Source organism: Microtus ochrogaster, linkage group LG2, assembly GCF_000317375.1.
Source record: "Microtus ochrogaster isolate Prairie Vole_2 linkage group LG2, MicOch1.0, whole genome shotgun sequence".
Taxonomy (NCBI): Eukaryota; Metazoa; Chordata; class Mammalia; order Rodentia; family Cricetidae; genus Microtus; species Microtus ochrogaster.
In genome coordinates this window covers 41,663,846-41,682,420 of record NC_022028.1, presented here as the reverse complement: position 1 = coordinate 41,682,420, position 18,575 = coordinate 41,663,846, and the positions used below count along the sequence as shown (strand labels likewise).

Here is an 18,575-nt window from a genome sequence, read left to right as displayed (position 1 = left end):
CATGTACCAAAGATGAGCTTAAACTTCCCACTCCCAAGGACTAGGGTTACAGGTGTGTGCGGCTCTCACACCTGGCTTTAGACAGAGCTGGAGAATAAACCTAGAGCTTCTGGCACGCTAGGCAAACCCCCTTCCAGCCCGGTTACATCCGCAGCCCTAGCCAATCTTGAATAAACTACCTTGAAATAATCCACTTTACTTGGTGCAAATCTTCACTACTGAGAACTTCTCTATCAGGAATTGTCACCGTGAGGAACTTGAAGACGGGCGTCTTACCAACAATCGGTGGCCCGAGGCTGTTCCCAAGTCCAGCGAAGAACATGAGGATCCCATAGGCGTGGGCTAACTTGTCAATCCCTACAGTCTTTGTGGTCACATACGGGAAGATGGACCAATTACCAGTAAGAAAACCCAAGATCCCAGAAAGTATCGCCAGGGTGATGTAACTCTTGGCAAGGGGGATTGCACACAAGGCCAGGCCCGTGATGATCAGGGTGGCTACATAGAGATACAAGGTGTTGACCCACTTGAAGTCAGCCATGATGCCTAAAAGAAGCTTGCCCACGGCTGTCATAATGCCGATGATGGAGATGAGCGGCATGGTGAGGTCCTCTTCCCTCACGTTGGAACTTCTCGCGACGTCCTCCATGAGCAGCGACGGCGGAAACCCTCCGATGTCAAAAAGCAAGATGGCGATGAAAAGCGCCGCGAAGACTTTGTTTTTAAAAAGAGACACGGTCTCGCCGCAGTAGTTCCTATATGACTGCCATTTCCTCTTGGCAAGCTGCTTGCAAAAATAAGTCTGCTCCACAACCTTCTTTTTGTGCGCCGCGGCTGTGGGGTTTTGGGGGTTGTCCCGTGCCCAGTCACCGTTGGGCAAGGTGTTGGTGCATTTATCTTCGGTACTGTAGCCCTTGTCCACGATGTTCAGATTTTCTTCCAGGCTCTTCTCTTTCTCACTGTACGTGGAGTACCTCTCTAGAACGTTCTCCGGAGCTATTTTTTCAGGAAAAGGGCAGGCGGGAGACTGCAAGGGCCTCATCAGACTGCCACAGGCGAGTATGTTTAAAGCCAGCGCGCCCACAATAAGTAGGCACCCATCCAGGCCGTAGAACTCTATCAGCATCCTCTGCAGAGCAGCGTAGATGAAGAGGCCCACGCTCGAACCTGCAAGGGAGCAAGAAGCTCTCAGTCTTAATCTGATCGTTTCTATTGCCTTAGGACACGCACTGGTGGCGTCACAAGCACACTTACTATTTACACTGGTCCTCACGATCCCTTAGTATTAAAGCCACAAGAACACGGAGATTGCAGGACAGCAGTACTCATAGGCCATCCGTCTTCAGAATCAACATCCAAAGACCCTGTTTGTATTCAGGAATTATTTTATTTTAAAGTTTCATCTTCAGAATCAACATCCAAAGACCTGTTTGTGTTCAGGAATTATTTTATTTTAAAGTTTTTTTTTTAATTTTAATTTTATGCCTACGCACGTTTTTGTGGCAGGGTTATATGTGCACCACATACGTGTAGTGCCCATGAGGCCAGTAGAGGGCATTAGATCTGCTGCAACTCGAGTTACAGACCATTGTTAGCCGCCGCGTGGGTGCTGGGAACCAAAGCCCAGTCCTCTGCAAGCACAGCCAGTGCTCTTAACCACTGAGCCATCTCTCCAGTCCTGCCAGGATTTATCTGATTTTTAAATTATATGTATGTGTCTCTGTGTGGAGTGGGCACCCACAAAGGCCAGATCCCCTGTAGCTGAGATCACAGGTGGCTGTGAGTTGCCTGATGTGGGTACTGGGAACTGAACTTGGGTCCTCTGTGATAGCCATAAATACCTTTATCTGCTGAGCCATCTCTCCAGCTCCCTGTTGCGTACATTGGCTACGTGATCTCATTTATTACTTGTAATGGTCCTATTGAGTACATCCTACTATAACCCCCAATCTACGGATGATGTGAATAAGGGCTGGAGAGCTTGAGAAATTTACCACAGTTCTCAAAGTTGTAAACCAACATAATTCAGTCAGCCTGACTCCAGGAACCCATGGAATTTAGTTATTTCAAAATTTTTTAAATTACAGTTTTGTTTGTTTGTTTAGTGTGTATTTTATACAGCCATGCACTTTCCACAGCATGCATGTGTATGCATGTGTGCATGTGTGTGCATGTGTGTGTGCATGTGTGTGTGTGTGTGTGTGTGTGTGCACACGTGTGTAGCTCAGAAGACAACTTTTGGGAGTCACTTCTCTCATTCTACAACGTGGGTCTCAGGACTTGAATTCAGGTCATCTGGCTTGGCAGCATAGGCTTTCCCCACTGAGTCATCTTGCTGGCCCTTATAGTCATACCGAACACTATCTTTGACTACCTTTTACATTTTTTATGTTCTGTGCTCTGTACTATGTCTTATTGTCTTTGTGAAAGCAAATCTTTACATTCCATTTTTAAGATGACTGCTGTAGATTAATTTTAGGATATTAATAATGGTTTGATCATTTAAATTCATTGCTGAATCACTAGAATGAGTGATTCGTATTCTTAGTGCATTGGTATGGGAAGAGGCTGACATGGGATTTGATGGAGTGTTTCAATTATAGTATGCTGGCTTATATACCACACCGGGACAAATGCCTCCTCTTCAGCATCTATTTCCCTAAGCACACCGTGATGCTGTTTAATTTTTGCTGTTCTTGTTGGGTTCTTATTTCATTTTTTTAAAAATTGAGCATTTAAAAAATTTAAGTATCCCTGGGAAATGACATATGAAACAGCAGGAAAATGTAAACAGGTTAATTTTTTAAAATTCTGAGTTGGATGATCATAACATCCATGCTCTAAAAACTCATCTCATCAAAAAATATTACAACCAGGAGCAAAGAGATGATGTAGCGGTTAAGAACACTGGTTGCTCTTGCAGAGAACCCAGGTTCGGTGACAGCCCACAACTACCTGTAACTCCAGTTCCAGGGGATCCCAGTTCTTTTGGTCCTCTCAGGCACTATATGAATTCGATGCACAGACATACATGCAGGCAAAACACCCATACACGCAAGATAAAAATAATAGACAAATTTCTCCCCTATCTTTGAAAAGCGGTGTGTGCTCCAACAGCTAAACCCAGTTCAGAAAACAAAGAAGGGAGCAGACAGAGGTTAAGAGCATTGCCTGCTCTTCCAAAGGTCCTGAGTTCAATTCCCAGCAACCACATGGTGGCTCACAACCATCTGTAGCCTGCAGGCATATACAGAGACAGAATATTGTATACATAATAAATAAATAAATACTTAAAAAAAACAAAAAAGGGAGCAGAATGGGCAACCTCAAGACTGTTGTCCTATGTCTTCACCATAAACTCTTTGTTTGTGACTTCTACCAGCATGCCATGCGACACAGATTCTCATAAGACATCACACCATTAGACCTTAAATGTGTACTTTTAAAAAGATTTAGATTTAGTGTCTACGAATGTTTTGCTTGAATACACATGTGTGCACCATATGTACACATGTCTGTGCCTGGTGCCTAAGGTGGTCAGAGAGGGCATTGGATCCCTTGGAACTGCCATAGCAATAGTTATATCCTGCCATGTGGATGCTGGGAACCAAAACCTGGGTTCTCTGAAAAGTGGTCATGCTCTTTGACCGCTAGTCTCTAGAACATTGAACACGTTCTTGGTATTTTAAAAGTTCTGTTTTCGTGGCAGAGAGCTGGATCGGCAGAGAAAGACACCTGCCACCACACCCGAGGACCTGAGCTCAGTGTCTCTGACTCTCATGCTGGCTGGCAGACGTGTACCAACTTCAGTAAGTTTTCCCATGATCTCTGCCTGAGCTGGGGCAAGTGGCTGCACATGCTCACATTCATACACACATGTACACACACACACACACACACACACACACACTCATAAAGAAATGTAATTTAAGGTTCTGCATTCTGCCTTGATCTTGAGAAAGTATCGCCATCGCTCACCAACAGAGTTCATCTGTCCTACCCTGAAATACATCCAATTACTTCAGCAGAAATTATTAACAGCTACAATATGCTGTGTGATGGGGCAAGGCAAACCCTGAATCTCTGCCTGTGTCCCATGAGCATGTGGCCATGATTTAGAAAGAGGTGGCGATTCTCCAGGGTCATGGGAACCGATTTCAGAGTTTCCTCGCGGCATTTTTTTTTGGAAAATGCAAAGCTCTAATTTTTAATCGTCTACAAGAACATCTTAATTGAAAAAAAATAGTCAACATACAGAGCAAAGTGAGAAAAAAAACACTAATTAAGCTCTCATCCCAGTCTAGATTTTGAACTGCTACGCAGAGGAAAAATAATTACTGTTTAGGGGACACGCACGTGCACTAATTCGCTCATCAATACCCATTGTTTCAGGCTTTTCCCTAAGAGGACAGAAGGCAAGCATCTAAGACACCGTAAGCTTACAATGCCCATCTGTCCCCGGTATTCACCTCTCCCTGGGAAACACAGAAACACCAGACAGGAAACAGCACAGCTATTTATGGACACTCAGTTTCCCCAAATGTTCACACATTATGAAATGTTCTTTTCACTTTTAAAAATAGGCTAAAAATAGAAAAACCATGCAGTGTACAAAAGCAGAGCGTGAGGCAGGTTGGAGGAGAAGGCTGTTTTCTAATCCCGACTCACCACCGAGAAGATCACAGTCCACAACCTTCAGGGGTTTGTTGCTGTTAGTTTTGAAACAGGTGTTGTTCCCCCCACCCCCTTCTCCCCCAAGGATTCAGAGTTGACCTTGAACTCAGCTATCCTGCTTCAGCCTCCTAAGTGCTGGGCCGGCATGCGTGCACCACCAGGTCAGGCTAAAACCTTTATAATATGCTTATGTTTCTACGTTTTACCCCTTTCAACTAGGGGGTTATGTGTCAAGGCATTGACTCATGGTTTCTTTTAGAAAAACTACTAAGATTTTGCTTCTCTGTGATCTCCTGAGATGAAGGGTGTTTCATGCCTGGCTCTACATTAGTAAACTGTTAATAGAGACCTTTCAGATGGACTGCCCACGGGTATTGCAGTTTTGATTTGCTGGGCTACAGTACACCCCCTCTTCTCTGCCCTCCAGACTGAGTGCCAAGCCAGAGCCACACAACAGCAGGAAATTTCCAGTGTCTTTGGCATCAATAAATTTGGACACAGCAGGATATTCTGGTCACAGACACAATCACTAGCCATCCTACAGTCTGCGTGTGCCTCAACAGCGCCAATAACCAAGTGTCATGTCTGATATCACTGTTCCCGTCTTACAGTGCAGAAAAGGGAAACACTGAGCAGTGAAGTACCTTGTCCGACACCAACCCGCAAGTGAGTGACCAAAATCTAACTCCAGGATGCTGGAAAGATGGCCATTAGGAACACGTTCTCCAGTGATGAGCGTGGACACAAGCCCCCTTCCCTAATCCGGAAGCTATCTCCAACGAGAACCACTCACAAATGGAAAGTTGGTTTTCTCTAGTAGATGCCCAACAGAAAACGAACCCAGTGATGTTTTCGGAGGTGTTTTCTTTTTGTTTTTATGTTTATTTGTCTCCTAATGCTTTGCCTGGGCTTACTTAGTTTTTTTGTTTGTTTGTTTGTTTGTTTGTTTGTTTTCTTACCCTACAGGCCTCTTGCTTCTATGTTATGACTTCTGATTTTGTGTTTTAGGGAATTTCTGTGCACACAATTCTGTCTCTGTGCCTACAACAGCTTCTCGTGCTTTTGTTTGGCGCTTTGTTTTTCTGTTTGCTTATTTTGTCATATTCAAGTTTATTTTATTTTGTCTTGTTTTATGATTTTTTATTTTTTTTCTTGGGTGGAGAGAACAAGAAGGGATGTGGATCTGGGTGGGTCGGGAGGATCTGGAATGACCAGGGGGAGGGAGAGCCATAAACAGAATATATCATATGAAAAAAATCCATTTTCCATTTAAAATAAAGACACTTCCTGTTCTTGTGGAATACAGTTCCTCAAATTGTGGTGACCCCCTGCCACAAAATAATCTTCATTGCTACTTCATAACTGTAATTTTGCTACTGTTATGAATCATAATGCAAATATATCTGATATGTAAGCTGGTGAAAGGGTCCTTCAACCCATCAGAAGGATCAAGACCTGCAGGTTGAGAACCACTGCCCTAAATAGACTGCTATAATATCAGTCACAGAGACTGATACTACCTTAGAGGTTTTTTTAAATCCATCTAAAACATGAACTACCACCCCAACATACCTGGAGGAGGTCATAAATTATATATAAAACTTATATATGTTTTTCTTTGTTTGTCTGAGACAGGGTTCTCACTACATATAGCCACGGCTGAATCCATGGTCACAAACCTTCTGCCCCAGACCTTTGTAATTAAAAATATAGGCTCCCACACAGGGCTTAAAATCTATATTTTTATATGCTATTTTACACCTTCAGCTATCATGTGTTAATTATTAGAGAAAAAAAATAAGAGTGTGTATGGCTTGGATGTGTAGCCAGGTGAGTGAGACGTGCTCAGAGACCAGGGCTTTAGGCGGGATTCTGTGCTTCACTACGTGGTAAGGCTGACCTCAGACTCTGACAGTGGCTGCAGCTCTTGTTTCCTGCCCGTCCTTCCTTCTTCCCAGAGCAGACGCTGTCATCCGAGCGCTCTTCTGCAGAGAGCTGCAGACAACCTGGGAACAACTAGAAGCTTCCTCAGCAGCCATCACTCTGAGGTCTAGTACTCAGGTCTGTCATTTATGGATCTGGGGGTTTTCTTGTTTGTTTGTTTGTTTTTGCTTGTTTATTTGAGTTTTGTGGTGTTTATTATTTTGTTGTTGTTGTTGTTTTTTGAGACAGGGTCTCTCTGTGTAGCTCTGGCTATCCTAAAATTTGTTCTGTAGACCAGGCTGGCCTGACCATAAACTCAGAGAGATCCATCTGCCTCTGCCTTCCAAGTGTATCGTGAATTTTTTAAAAAAATAAATAAAGCTTGCCTAAAGATCAGAAGGGCAAAGCTAAGCCACTAGAGGTCAGGCAGTGGTGGTACACACCTTTAATCCCAGGATTTGGGAGACTTGCTGGTCTCTGTGAGTTCAAGGCCACCCTGAACTACACAAGATCAATGCAGAAACAAATCCAGGTGATGATGGCTCACACCTTTAATCCCAGCACTAGAGGGAATATAAAATAGGAAGGGAAAAGGCTTAGTCTGTATAGTCTGCAGTTGCCCAGCCCTGGTAGAGGTAAGACTTCTCTAATGGCTTGGCTGCTCTGCTTTTCTGGTTTTCGGACAGAACCTCAATATCTGTCTTTGGGTTTTATTACCATTCTGCATTTGGAGCCCAACGTGGGGCTTGAACCCATGACCCTGGGATTAAGAGTCCCATGCTCTACCACCTGACCTCTCAAAGGCTCTGCTGCTGTGGAGAGTTGCCATTTTCCCTTTTATTATTTGTGCTACATAAGTGCTTGGATTAAAGGCATGTGCCACCACTGCCTGGCTTGGGTTTCGGGGTTTTTGAGAGCTATTCCTATATTTATGGTAGAAAATAAACTTTCCTTCTAGGAGTGCTACTAAAAAAAAAAAAAACACTTTGCTTTCTGACTGACTGGCCACTGGGCAGAGGCTGGTTGCACACACACGTTTCACACCTCTTTGCTCTGTTTAAAATGTTAACTTGTGACTATACTGTACTTAATTTTGAAAAGGTACCTGTTGAAATCAGGCCAAGCGCAAGGCCTCGGCGGCTGTCAAAATACTGGCACGTGATGGTCACTGTCGCGGTGTATAACAAGCCACATCCGAGACCTGCACGTAAGAAGACAGCAGGAGTTTAGACAGGTGCACAGCTTCAATGCAGAAGAAGAAAATGAAGGGTCCCCACCCAGAAGCTGTGGAACCTGTTGCCTAGACATCAGAGTCCCCAGACTCCTCTGTCAGTATTGGGGACTCAATGGACATCTGAGAAGCAGCATTTTTCTTCACCTGCCTTAACATCAGAGTCAAGCAAAAATAGAAATTGCCCAATTTCTGAGGTACAAAAGAATAATTCAAAAAAGAAAAAACATGTAGGGCGGTGGTGGCTCACACCTTTAATCCCAGCACTCAGGAGGCAGAGGCAGGCAGGCCAGCCTGGTCTACAAGAGCTAGTTCCAGGACAAGTTCCAAAGCTACAAAGAAATCCTGTCTTGAAAAATAAACAAACAAACAAAATACTTAATCATGCCTATATCTCAGGTCTCTCGGTTATGTCTAGCTCTTTGGTTTTATCTTTTAGTCTCTGTGAGTACCGGTGAAATCTGGTACTAGTTGCTGGTTTTCCATCAGCGTCTATCTCATTTGGCTTCCCTGAATTTGCTTTTTACCTTTTTGCAATGGTATCAAGAAAAAAATATAGTTACTTGAGAAAAAAAAAAAAAACAACAACAAAGCCCTTCTCTGGGGCTGGGGAGATGGCTCGGCTCAGCTGTTCAGAGGGTACACTGCTCTTGCCTAGGACCTGAGTTCAATTCCCAGCACCCACATCAAACAAACTACAACTGCCCAACTCAGGCTATGGGGGATCTGACTCCCTCTGCTGGCCACTGTGTGCACCTGCATGCATGAGTACATAGCCACTTAGGACAGATGCATGGAATTTAAAATAAAATAAATCTTAAAGGAAAATGCTTTCCTTTTCCAAATACTTTTTTGGTGCATGAAGGTCTGTATTTTTCTCACATAACTTCAGTAAAAAACCAGTCACTACTCAGCGGGCTGAGTAGACAGACACAGAGAACATTGTCTCCTAGAAAGCCAGAGTGGGGTGGAAAATCCTGACTCAACTTGATCAGAGTAAGAAGCATCTAAGGGCTGATGGACAGTGGTGGTGCACACCTTTAATCCCAGCACTTGAGAAGTAGAGGTAGGTAGATCTCTGTGAGTTCGAGGCCAACCTGGTCTACTAAGACTTAGAACTTAGGGATGTTACACAGAGAAACCCTGCCTCGATAAACCACAAAGCATCTCCCAAGCCGCAAATGTATTATATTTTATATGTAATATGTTAAAACATAATACACTAAATAAATGTACGCTCCACATCATCTGAAGTTCCTTAGAGTCCTGAGGAAGAAAATTAAAAAGTTGCAAGACGCTAAAGTTTCCAAACTGTTGTCTTAAAGCCTTCTCTGGTAGCCGGGCACCTCTGATCAAATTCTAGCAGGAAACAAACTCCTGAGAAGCATAATAATTTCAAAATCAAATAACCACATTTAGGCAAATTCAGCCAGTGTCAGAAACATGTTTTCTCTCCTCCGAGGCTTCTAGAGTTTAGGGCAACTATCTAGGGGACTGATGGGAGAGGGAGGAGAGGGGGGCTGGTAGGAGGGGAGGGGGAAGAAGAGGAGGCTGAAGGGAACGTGTAAAATACAATATGAACTTGTTCTTATGTGACACAGTCCCATGTGCAATGAAGAGACATGAATTTTTTAAAGCCTGTACTGCTGAGTATTCAAGGCATAAACACAAGTGGCATGTCACTGTTCCTTTTGCTTAAACAAGTGAACATAAAATGTAATTCTGTGGCCTAAAGAGTGTTTATTCCACCTAGAATGTGCTTGATCATCTACATCTGGATGAGACACCAACTCCAGAATATCTCTCTGTCTCTGTCTCTGTCTCTCTCTCTCTGTGTATGTGTGTGTGTGTATCACCCCACTCTGAGAAAAATAGAATCAAAATGGAGTCATTCTTATCAAGCCATAAAACATGAATAAATAAATAAATAAATAAATAAGAAGAGTATGAAGACCAGGATCTGGGACACGTACCCCTGAGAGAAAGAGCTGTCAAAAGCCGTTCACAAATGACCCTGCAACACACACACAAAAAGCACTGCCAACAAGGACTTCTGCCCAGCAAGACTTTCATTCTGGACCATGGCCACCTTAGGACAGATTCCCATAGCCAAGGATTTTTGCTTGGAAACAACTTCAATAATTCTCTTTCTCTCCCCTTTATAGACTTCCTGAAGCACACCCATCATTGCCGAAGCTGTATGCATCCCCATTGCCACGCTCTTCAATCCTTGCATAAACCCAGATGATCCTGGAAGACTCTCCTGCAGCTATGCAGCAGGAAGTATGAGTCAGCCAGAGCCCAAGCCCCTTATCACACCCACAGCTCAAAGGATCCATCACCCGCTGCCAGTTCATCCCAGCACCTCTCGTCTGAACTCTGACCTCCCCCTAGCTCCCTGAGCCTTCAGCGCAATAAGCTGGTGCCTAGTGGCACACATCACTCTATGCTTCTGCAATAAAAATGACAGAAGACGCACCATGTCCCCACTGGGGTTCTAACAGATGCTTTGACATATTTGCAACTTCCTAGGTGACATATGCATTCCTTAAAACAAAACAACAACAAAAACATGTAGGAAAGGCAGCTGTTGGGGACTGGGACACTAGCAGCTCTGCCAGAGATTCTGAGTTTGGTTCCCAGGCATCTCAAAACCACCTGGAACTCTGGCTGTTGGGGATATGATGCCCCCTTCTGGCCTCTGCATGCACTGCACACACACACACACACACACACACACTGACTCTTGAAAAGGTTGCTGTTTGTACCCACCGCATCCCAGTCTGAGTGTTTGGCTCTAGGTGTCTTCCACTACCCTCAATTCTCTTCCAGTGACCATCCACTGACCACATCCTACCTTTCCCTAGAGACTTGGGTCACATGGCCATCCCTGCATCCTTTCTCTGCACAGACACACAGTACGCCAGCACCAGACACTGGCTTCACATTGTCAGTGTCCTTGCTTCTGCTGTGGGGCCAGTTACGCACAGAGAAGTCCATCCTTCTACCTGGATGACCAGCGCCATGACTCTCGGATTCTCGCTTCTGACATTTAGCACAATCACATGGGATTAAAGGACATTGAAAATGCAAGCATGCATCATCCGTACCTAGAATGTAGCACTGAAAGCTGCCGTTGTCTTGGTATTAGCTTGTACTTTTCAATCTAGTCTATGACATATACAGTCATAGACTGCATCCATAAAGAAAAAGCCTCAGGCAATACTAAAAATCATAATTAGTAGCCAGACATGGTGGTGCACACATGTAATCTCAAAACCAGGGAGATCTGAGCCAGGAAGATCTAGAATTCAGAGCAGACTGGGTCACATAAGGAGATCCTGCTTCAAAACAAAACAGACGCAACCCACCCAACATCATAGTTGCTCAACACAACTGCACAGCCACGAGAATCAGTTCCATCTTTGGCTAGAATTGGTGGCACACACCTTTAATCCCAGCGCTCAGGAGGCAGACCACCCAAAGCTGCATAGTGAGACCCTGTCTCACAAAGAGAAGAAAAACAACCAGGCGGTGGTGATTCACTCCTTTAATCCCAGCACTCGGGAGGCAGAGGCAGGCTAATCTCTGTGAGTTCGAGGCCAGCCTGGTCTACAGAGCGAGTTCCAGGACAGGCTCCAAAGCTACACAGAGAAACCCTGACTAAAGAAAATAAAAAAGAAGAAAAAAATATAATTGACGTTGATGATAAAACCATTTAAGTGAGGACTGGGGGGAGAAGCTTAGGGTACTAAGTTTGCTAAGGTGAATATACAAGAAACGGCCATCATCTCATTTGCATAATTAAAATAACAGAACCAGGTCGGAACTCCTATGGCCATGGCCTAGCAGTTTTCAACATCAAACACCTTTAAATACAGTATATTACAAAGGGATTTTCACGAACTGTGGCGTGGTCCAGGCTCGTTAGTCATCCGTTACTAAGTAAGTCTTCATCAAGCATCCCCACTCTGCCATCCTCTTCACTCTCACACCTCATCTTTAAAAATCCCACCTTAGATGTCAACCGGAACTTCTGGATTGGGTACTGGCCACAAACTGAAAGTCCGCTGCCCACTGGTGCTGAAGTCCCAGCAGCAAACAGAGAGAAGTGACCAACATCAGGGACATCTGAGCTTATGTTCCACCTGTCTCTTTTCCTTGCAGAAATATAGAGAGGAAAGCTTGAAATCTCTCCCTGTTCCCGGCAGTGGGGCATAAGGGGACTGTTAAATGTGTTTATCCTAGGGCTAGAGAGATGGCTCAGCAGTAAGAGCCATCTCTCTCCCCGGCTGCTCTTCCAGAAGACCTAGGTTCATTTCCCAGCACCCTCATGGAAGCTCATAACTGTAACTCCAGTTCCAGGTGTTCCTTTGCTCCCTTCTGACTTCCCTGGTCACCAAGGCATATGCATGGCACACAGACATCCATGCAGGCAAAAACAAACAAACAAACAAACATCGATACACATAAAATCCTAAAAGAACAACAACAACAAAATTTAATGTGGTTAACTCTGCCAGCGCTTGGGTTCAATGGGCAGATAGTTCCCAAAGTAACAACTTTTAGAGGTAGTCACTGAACGTGAGGCGTTCCCTCCTCAGATTCACTTAACAAAAAGAAGACACCAGTGAAATGGTGCGGAGCTGGAGCTGGAAGTCTTATGGGGGCCGGGTTCCTTACCTACGACGATGCCATAGGAAAAAAACAGAAAGTAGATATTGGGGGCAAGACTGCTCAGCATCAGGCCTCCAGCCACCAGGAAGCCACTGAAGATGGTGACGGATCTCGCTCCGAAAGATGACACACAGAGACTGCAGACGGGACCTAAAAGAAATCGAGACCTTCACTTATGGAGCAGTGACCCCTTTCTTACGACCACATGATCTATCCACTGTCAGTTCAAAACGGCTCCATCACAATGCAACCGAGGATGGCAACACCTACAGTTCTGAGCACTCTAGACGCTGCTGCATGCTAGATGCTGCGGGACACTAGACATTTCTGCATGCTAGATGCTGCTGGACGCTGGACGCTACTGCATGCTAGATGCTGCCATATGCTAGACAATACATGAGTCACACTCCACAATTAGCCTTATTGCAGCCCTGGAAAGTAGATACTGTTGCTATTCCCATTTTTTTTATTTTATTTTTTTTTTTTTATAAAAGGATGGTGAGTTCACTGTAGAGAAAGGTGATTACTGGAGTCAGATTTGAGCTAGGGATTGGCTTTCCCTCTTGTTAAGTTGTTGTATCTCAGGCAACAGATTTGCACTCCCCAAGGCTTAGTTTCCTCATCTGCAAATTGAGACCAACAGTTGTCACCTCCTGCAGTTCTGTGCGTGGCTGACCGATGGTCAAAAGTTATCCATGCCTGAATTTGTTCAGTGTAAAGGAAAACCACCGTGTGTGAAACAGGTCTTGAGACAGATTGTGTCTCGCTGGCGCTGTGCCAGAGGAAACGCTTAGAATCATAGCACCAAACAGATTGGAAATGAAGGGTGTTGAAGAGTCAGCCCAATAAGCTCGTTTCATGTGGAAGGAAAGAGAAATCCCAGGAAGGTGCCTTTCTACTGCATGGCAGGACAAAGAACCTCAAAGTTTGCAATTCTGCATGAAGGGAAGTCTGGGCAGGCACCTGGAGGCAGCAGCTGAAGCAGAGATAGGGAGAAATGCTGCTTACTAGCTTGCTTCCCATGGCTCGCTCAGCCTGCTTCCTTGAACCACCCAGAATGGTGCTCAGGGGCAGCCCCATGCACAGAGGTGGCCTGGAGCCTATCACATCAGTCATTAATCAAGAAGATGTTCACGGCCTTGCCCACAGGCCAATCTGATGCAAGCTTTTTCTCAATCCGAGTTTCCCTCTTCCTAGATCCCCCTAACTTGCATCAAGCTGACAAAACCCGTAGCAGGCATAACAGTGTCCTTGGTTGGCTCACTCCGCGTTCTCCAAATGGGACCATGGTCTAATTCACGTGTGCGAAGGCCACAAGGAAACAGCGGGTGGGATACAAAGGTGGGAACGATGGGTAATCTTCACAAATGTACCCAAACCAGTGAAGTGTAACCAGACTTGGTCAAGTCCACCCCTGCAGAACAGGACACACCTATGAGTCTCTATCTTAACAAACAAGATCTCAACTACAATAACCAAGCATTGTTCCTCAGCGCCAGGCCAGTCCCGGATTTCAATCAAACAAATCAAAGAACTGTTCTCCAGGGAGATTTCTTTGTGTGTGTGTTTCTTTCTTTCTTTCTTTCTTTCTTTCTTTCTTTCTTTCTTTCTTTCTTTCTTTAAGATTTCTACCTCCGCCACCGCCTCCCATTTCCCTCCCCCTCCCCCACCAAGTCCCCCTTCCTCATCAGCCCGAAGAGCAATCAGGGTTCTCCAGGGAGATTTCTTATGTGGCTTTGAGTCTTCCACTTCATAGAAAAGACCTTTGTAATAAAAGCGGTTTGCCCAAATTATGAACCATGGAAAATGATGAAGATGAAAAGAGAGGCTTGCTGGTAGTTCAGTTTGAGATATGTCAAACAGAGTAACCAACGATCAGTGCTGCTCCAGTGGGGAGTAAAGATTCTTCTAGTAAGGAAATGGTAATAGTCGTGAGGATACCACTTCAAAATACAAGCCAGTAAGAGGACCATGAGAGAGAGGCAGAGTCGTAGAGCCTGTTCTGGTCACCTGTCCTCAATAAGCCAATTAAATGAGCCAAATTAATAGGGAAAGGCAGAAAGGGGGGATTTATTAATGTGACCAGAGTGGAAAGAGAGACAAAGAGATCCAGTGACCTTCCCAACCCTGCCGGGGACTGGGGTCCTGACGTGAGGGTGGAGGGTTAAATAGAAAGCCAGAGTTACATGCAGTCCAGCAGCAGTGATCTCTGCCCACCCCGGCCTCAGCTCCAAGTTTCTCCAGAAAGGTCACGTCACAGGATGTAAACGCTTCTCTGGAGACAATTCCTCCTCTGGATTCCCCCAGGTTCAGCCAAGTCTGTTCTCAGTAGGAGGTTCCTGAGGAAACTCGAATTTCTGAGAGTCCATTGTTTCCAAAGCCTGATCCTCAAAGAAAGGGACAGGAGAATCTCTTTAGAATATTTCCATCGCCTGAAAAAAAGGCAGGTTACAGGGTGTTTGGGGGATTTTGGAAGAGAACCTGAGCCTTGAGTAGGCAGTGAAGTATGTTCCCAGTCACAAACGGGATGCAAAAGCAAACACAAAGGAAAGAGTCTCATGGCTTCAGAAGTCGTGTTATAATGAGAAAGGAAGAAAGGGGAAGCTAACACAGAGATCATTGCCTTTGGGAATGAGGTTTGTTTGCATGAGAGGCCTCCAGACCATGATTAAAAGTGAGGGAGTATCAGACAGAGATAACAGAATAAATAAATCAGAGATTCTCAACCTGCGAGTCACGACACCCTTTGGGGGTTGAAGGACCCTTTCACAGAGATCGCCTAGGACCATCAGAAAGTACAGGTGTTTACATTATGCTTTATAACAGTAGCAAAGTTACAGCTATGAAGCAACGAATAAAATAATTTTATGGCTGGGAATCACCACGGTATGAGGCACTGTATTAAAATGTCGTAGCATTAGGAAGGTTGAGAGACGCTGCAAGAAGTGGAGGTCTGAATGTGACAGGGCCTTAAAGGGGAGGGGAGGCTTCTCTTTAAAACCTGGAAGGAAGTCTCATTAAGACAGGGAATGAAGCCGGACATGGTGGCGCATGCCTTTAACGCCATTAACAAGTTCCAGACCAGCCAAGACTGCAAAGTGAGACTCTATCTCAAACAAACAACCAAAGCAAACAAAAAACAAACAAACAAAAAAGACAGAATATGTAGTTCTAAGAAAGAAATTATGCTTTTTTTTTGTGTGTGGGGGGAGACAGTCATTACATTTCTCTCCTTGTATTCATCTCCCCTAAAAAGTTTCTGAGGACCCAGAAAATCAAAGGCCAACCAGGACTGCTGTGTCAAAGCCATAAGTTAGCCAGCATACAACGAGAGATAAAATACAGCGGCAAACAGCTGTGGACCTGGCGTGCAACAAGGGTTTTCTGACAGAATGATCCGGGGCACATGAGTGCCTTAAGTCTTCCTCCACCACAAGGAGCCCAGGGTGGCAGACTCTTCACCCCACTGACATCGTGAGTTTCAGATTCACCCTCAGAAAGATAATTTTGGATCACATATACATTGACTGACTCTGTTGGCTGGTTGGTCTGCTGATATTTGTACACATTGGTGCCCCAAAAAAGTAACCAAAACTCACTTAGCCACTGGCCCAGAAATGCCTGGTACATGGGGACTGGCCTCTGCCACAGACTCCCACAGAGGGTGGAAGTCAGTCCTTGAAGGAGTTGAGGGGGTCGGTCCTTGGCAGCTCTGGGCTAGTCCTCATAGGCAGCCCCGACAGCCCTCACAGCACTCTGAGCCGGTGTGCCTGCCTGCGCTACTGACTCACGCTGACAGGTGCTTCGCAGGCCGGAGGAATTAAGAACCAAAACTGGGAGAAGGGGGCTGCTAACTCTGCCTTGACCCTCACACTAAAGGATGAAAAGCGTCCTTCCGTTGTTTCAGCAATGAGGTTGACTCCATTCTTCTCCTTGAACTTGGGGAATGACATGGGGACTCTGTGTGTGTGTGTGTGTGTGTGTGTGTGTGTGTGTGTGTGTGTGTGTGTGTGTGTTTGGGAGGGGTGCTTTAGCATCTCTCAGAATATGGCAAAGCCATTACTGTCCTCTGCTTCAGTGACCTGCCACTCCTTCTGTGCTCATCCAGATCACCCACAGAAACAACACCAACAGGAAACAGATACTAATAGATTTATTGTGAGAGATCTGTGGGCTAAGGGCCAGGCGATACTAGGCAAGTCTAAGTGAGATCTGGAAGGTCAAGCCACCAGGAGAGGCCAGCTGGGACTCTCGGGTATAGGCTGAAGCTGCAGGCCTCAGGCAGAACTGTCGTTTTCTGGGAAAGCTCCATTCTCTTCTGGAGTCCACCCTGATTATGTAGGATAAACTCTCTCTCTGAAAGCCAAATGAGTCTTAAAACAAAAACAAAAAAAAAAAAAAAACCTTCCCAGCAATGCCAGCTTTAGGACTTGAGTAACCAGAGGATGAATGTAACCAAACTGACCCAGAAAACCAACCATCTCGTCTCCCAGCATAAGCCCTCTTCTTCAGCCAAATTCATCTCACCACAATGTGTTGTGAACAGCACAGACCCCAGGTCTTAGCACCCGAGGATTCTGCAAGGCCTGCTGGCTTCCCTGCCTGGCTACTCATGACGATCCATCCTCTGGCAGCCCACCCATCTCAGACAATCTCCACACTAGTCAAGAAAACAAAAAGAGGGTCAGGTAGTGGTGGTACATGTTTTTACTCACTTGGCGGGCAGAGGCAAAGTGGGGCTCTGTGAGTTCGAGGCCAGCCTAGCCTACCGCACAAGTTCTAGGACAGCCAAAGCAGAGAAACTGTTTTGGAAAAACAAACAAACAAACAAACATATAAATAGATAGCTATAGTGTGCATATACATATAGATGTATATATTTGTGTGTATATACACACATATGAAAATGAGGACTGAAGAGGTCACTCGGTTGATAAAGTGTTTGCTATGCATGAAAACCTGAGCTCCTCTCCAGAACCTTCTAGAAAGAAAGGTTTGGTGCTTTATGCTGTAATCCAAGTGCTGGGAGAGGAAGGACAGAAAGTTCCCAAAAACTCATTGACCAACCACCTCGAAGAATCTGAGAATTGAAGCTGGCTAACACCTGGGGAAGAATTTAAAGTTGATCTGCAGTCTCTATATGCATCCAGAAGATCATGTACCAACACACACACACACACACACACACACACACACACACACACACACACCCCAGCCCTGAGGCAGGACACTGAAATCATAGCTGAAGCAGTCAATCACACTACAGAGAACACCGTCCACAGCTGAACTTCTGACCGAGGCCCAGACACGCCCACCTTGGGCACACTGGACCTTCGAAGCACTGTTAAGCTCCGCTGACCTTCAGAACAAGAATCTCCTCCCCACAAAGGACCCGGACTTCGTCTTTCACTCAAAACAACCCAACTGCCCTCAGCACCAATCAGAAGTCCTGACTCACAAGTCAGGCAACTTTCAAGCGCTTGGCTATGAATAGGGCTGCAATCTGGGAAACTCCAGAGCACATTGTCAAGGCTCTTGAAGCCTGCTCGCTTGGGTTCCAATCTCAATCAGCCTACAAATAAACACGATTTTCTGGCGTCTTACCTAGCTTAACTCTATCCTTAGTCAAGAAACTCTAGAGATGGAACCACTCTTGCTAGTCACCTTGGTATTTAAGAAGTCTCAACCCATACACACACACACACACACACACACACACACACACACACACTTCCAGATGTGTTTGCTCTTCTACCACTTATTTTAAACAAGTTCTCCCTTGAGCTCTCAGAGTTTCTCTTTTCTATGTTCATCCTCAAAAGCTTTAAGTTGAAAAGTCCAAATACCTCCTCATCTTGTAGCTGGCGTCAGGCCCAAAGGAGGTGAATGGCCTGCCCAAAATCACAGGACTAAAAGGTGATTGAGCCAGGACTTGAGATCGACTCTGACTTCACCTTAGATCCTTTGGAGTACTGGTTCTCTTCCTGATTTTGTTTATGTTTCAAATTCCATACATTTTAGAAATTTTTTTTTTGCTTGAAGGAAGTGAAAAGTTCATTTTTCTAAAAAG

At 45.1% G+C, this 18,575-nt stretch overlaps 1 protein-coding gene across 3 annotated transcripts in view; it reads right to left on the bottom strand.

The window, feature by feature from the left end:
- Slc16a9 (solute carrier family 16 member 9) overlaps positions 1-18,575 on the bottom strand; it is a 38,447-nt gene that overhangs the window by 3,516 nt on the left and 16,356 nt on the right. For 2 of the 3 annotated variants that reach the window (XR_003378102.1, XM_005360155.3), the window contains exons 3-5: positions 12,512-12,655; positions 7,703-7,798; positions 277-1,167 (exon numbers count right to left, since the gene is read on the bottom strand). Coding sequence is in view for 2 of the 3 variants with exons in the window: in XM_005360155.3 (XP_005360212.1) it covers positions 277-1,167; positions 7,703-7,798; positions 12,512-12,655 (1,131 nt within the window). In the remaining variant the exon portion in view is untranslated. The remainder of the gene's footprint in view (positions 1-276; positions 1,168-7,702; positions 7,799-12,511; positions 12,656-18,575) is intronic. The other variant, XM_013351149.2, reaches the window with a different exon arrangement.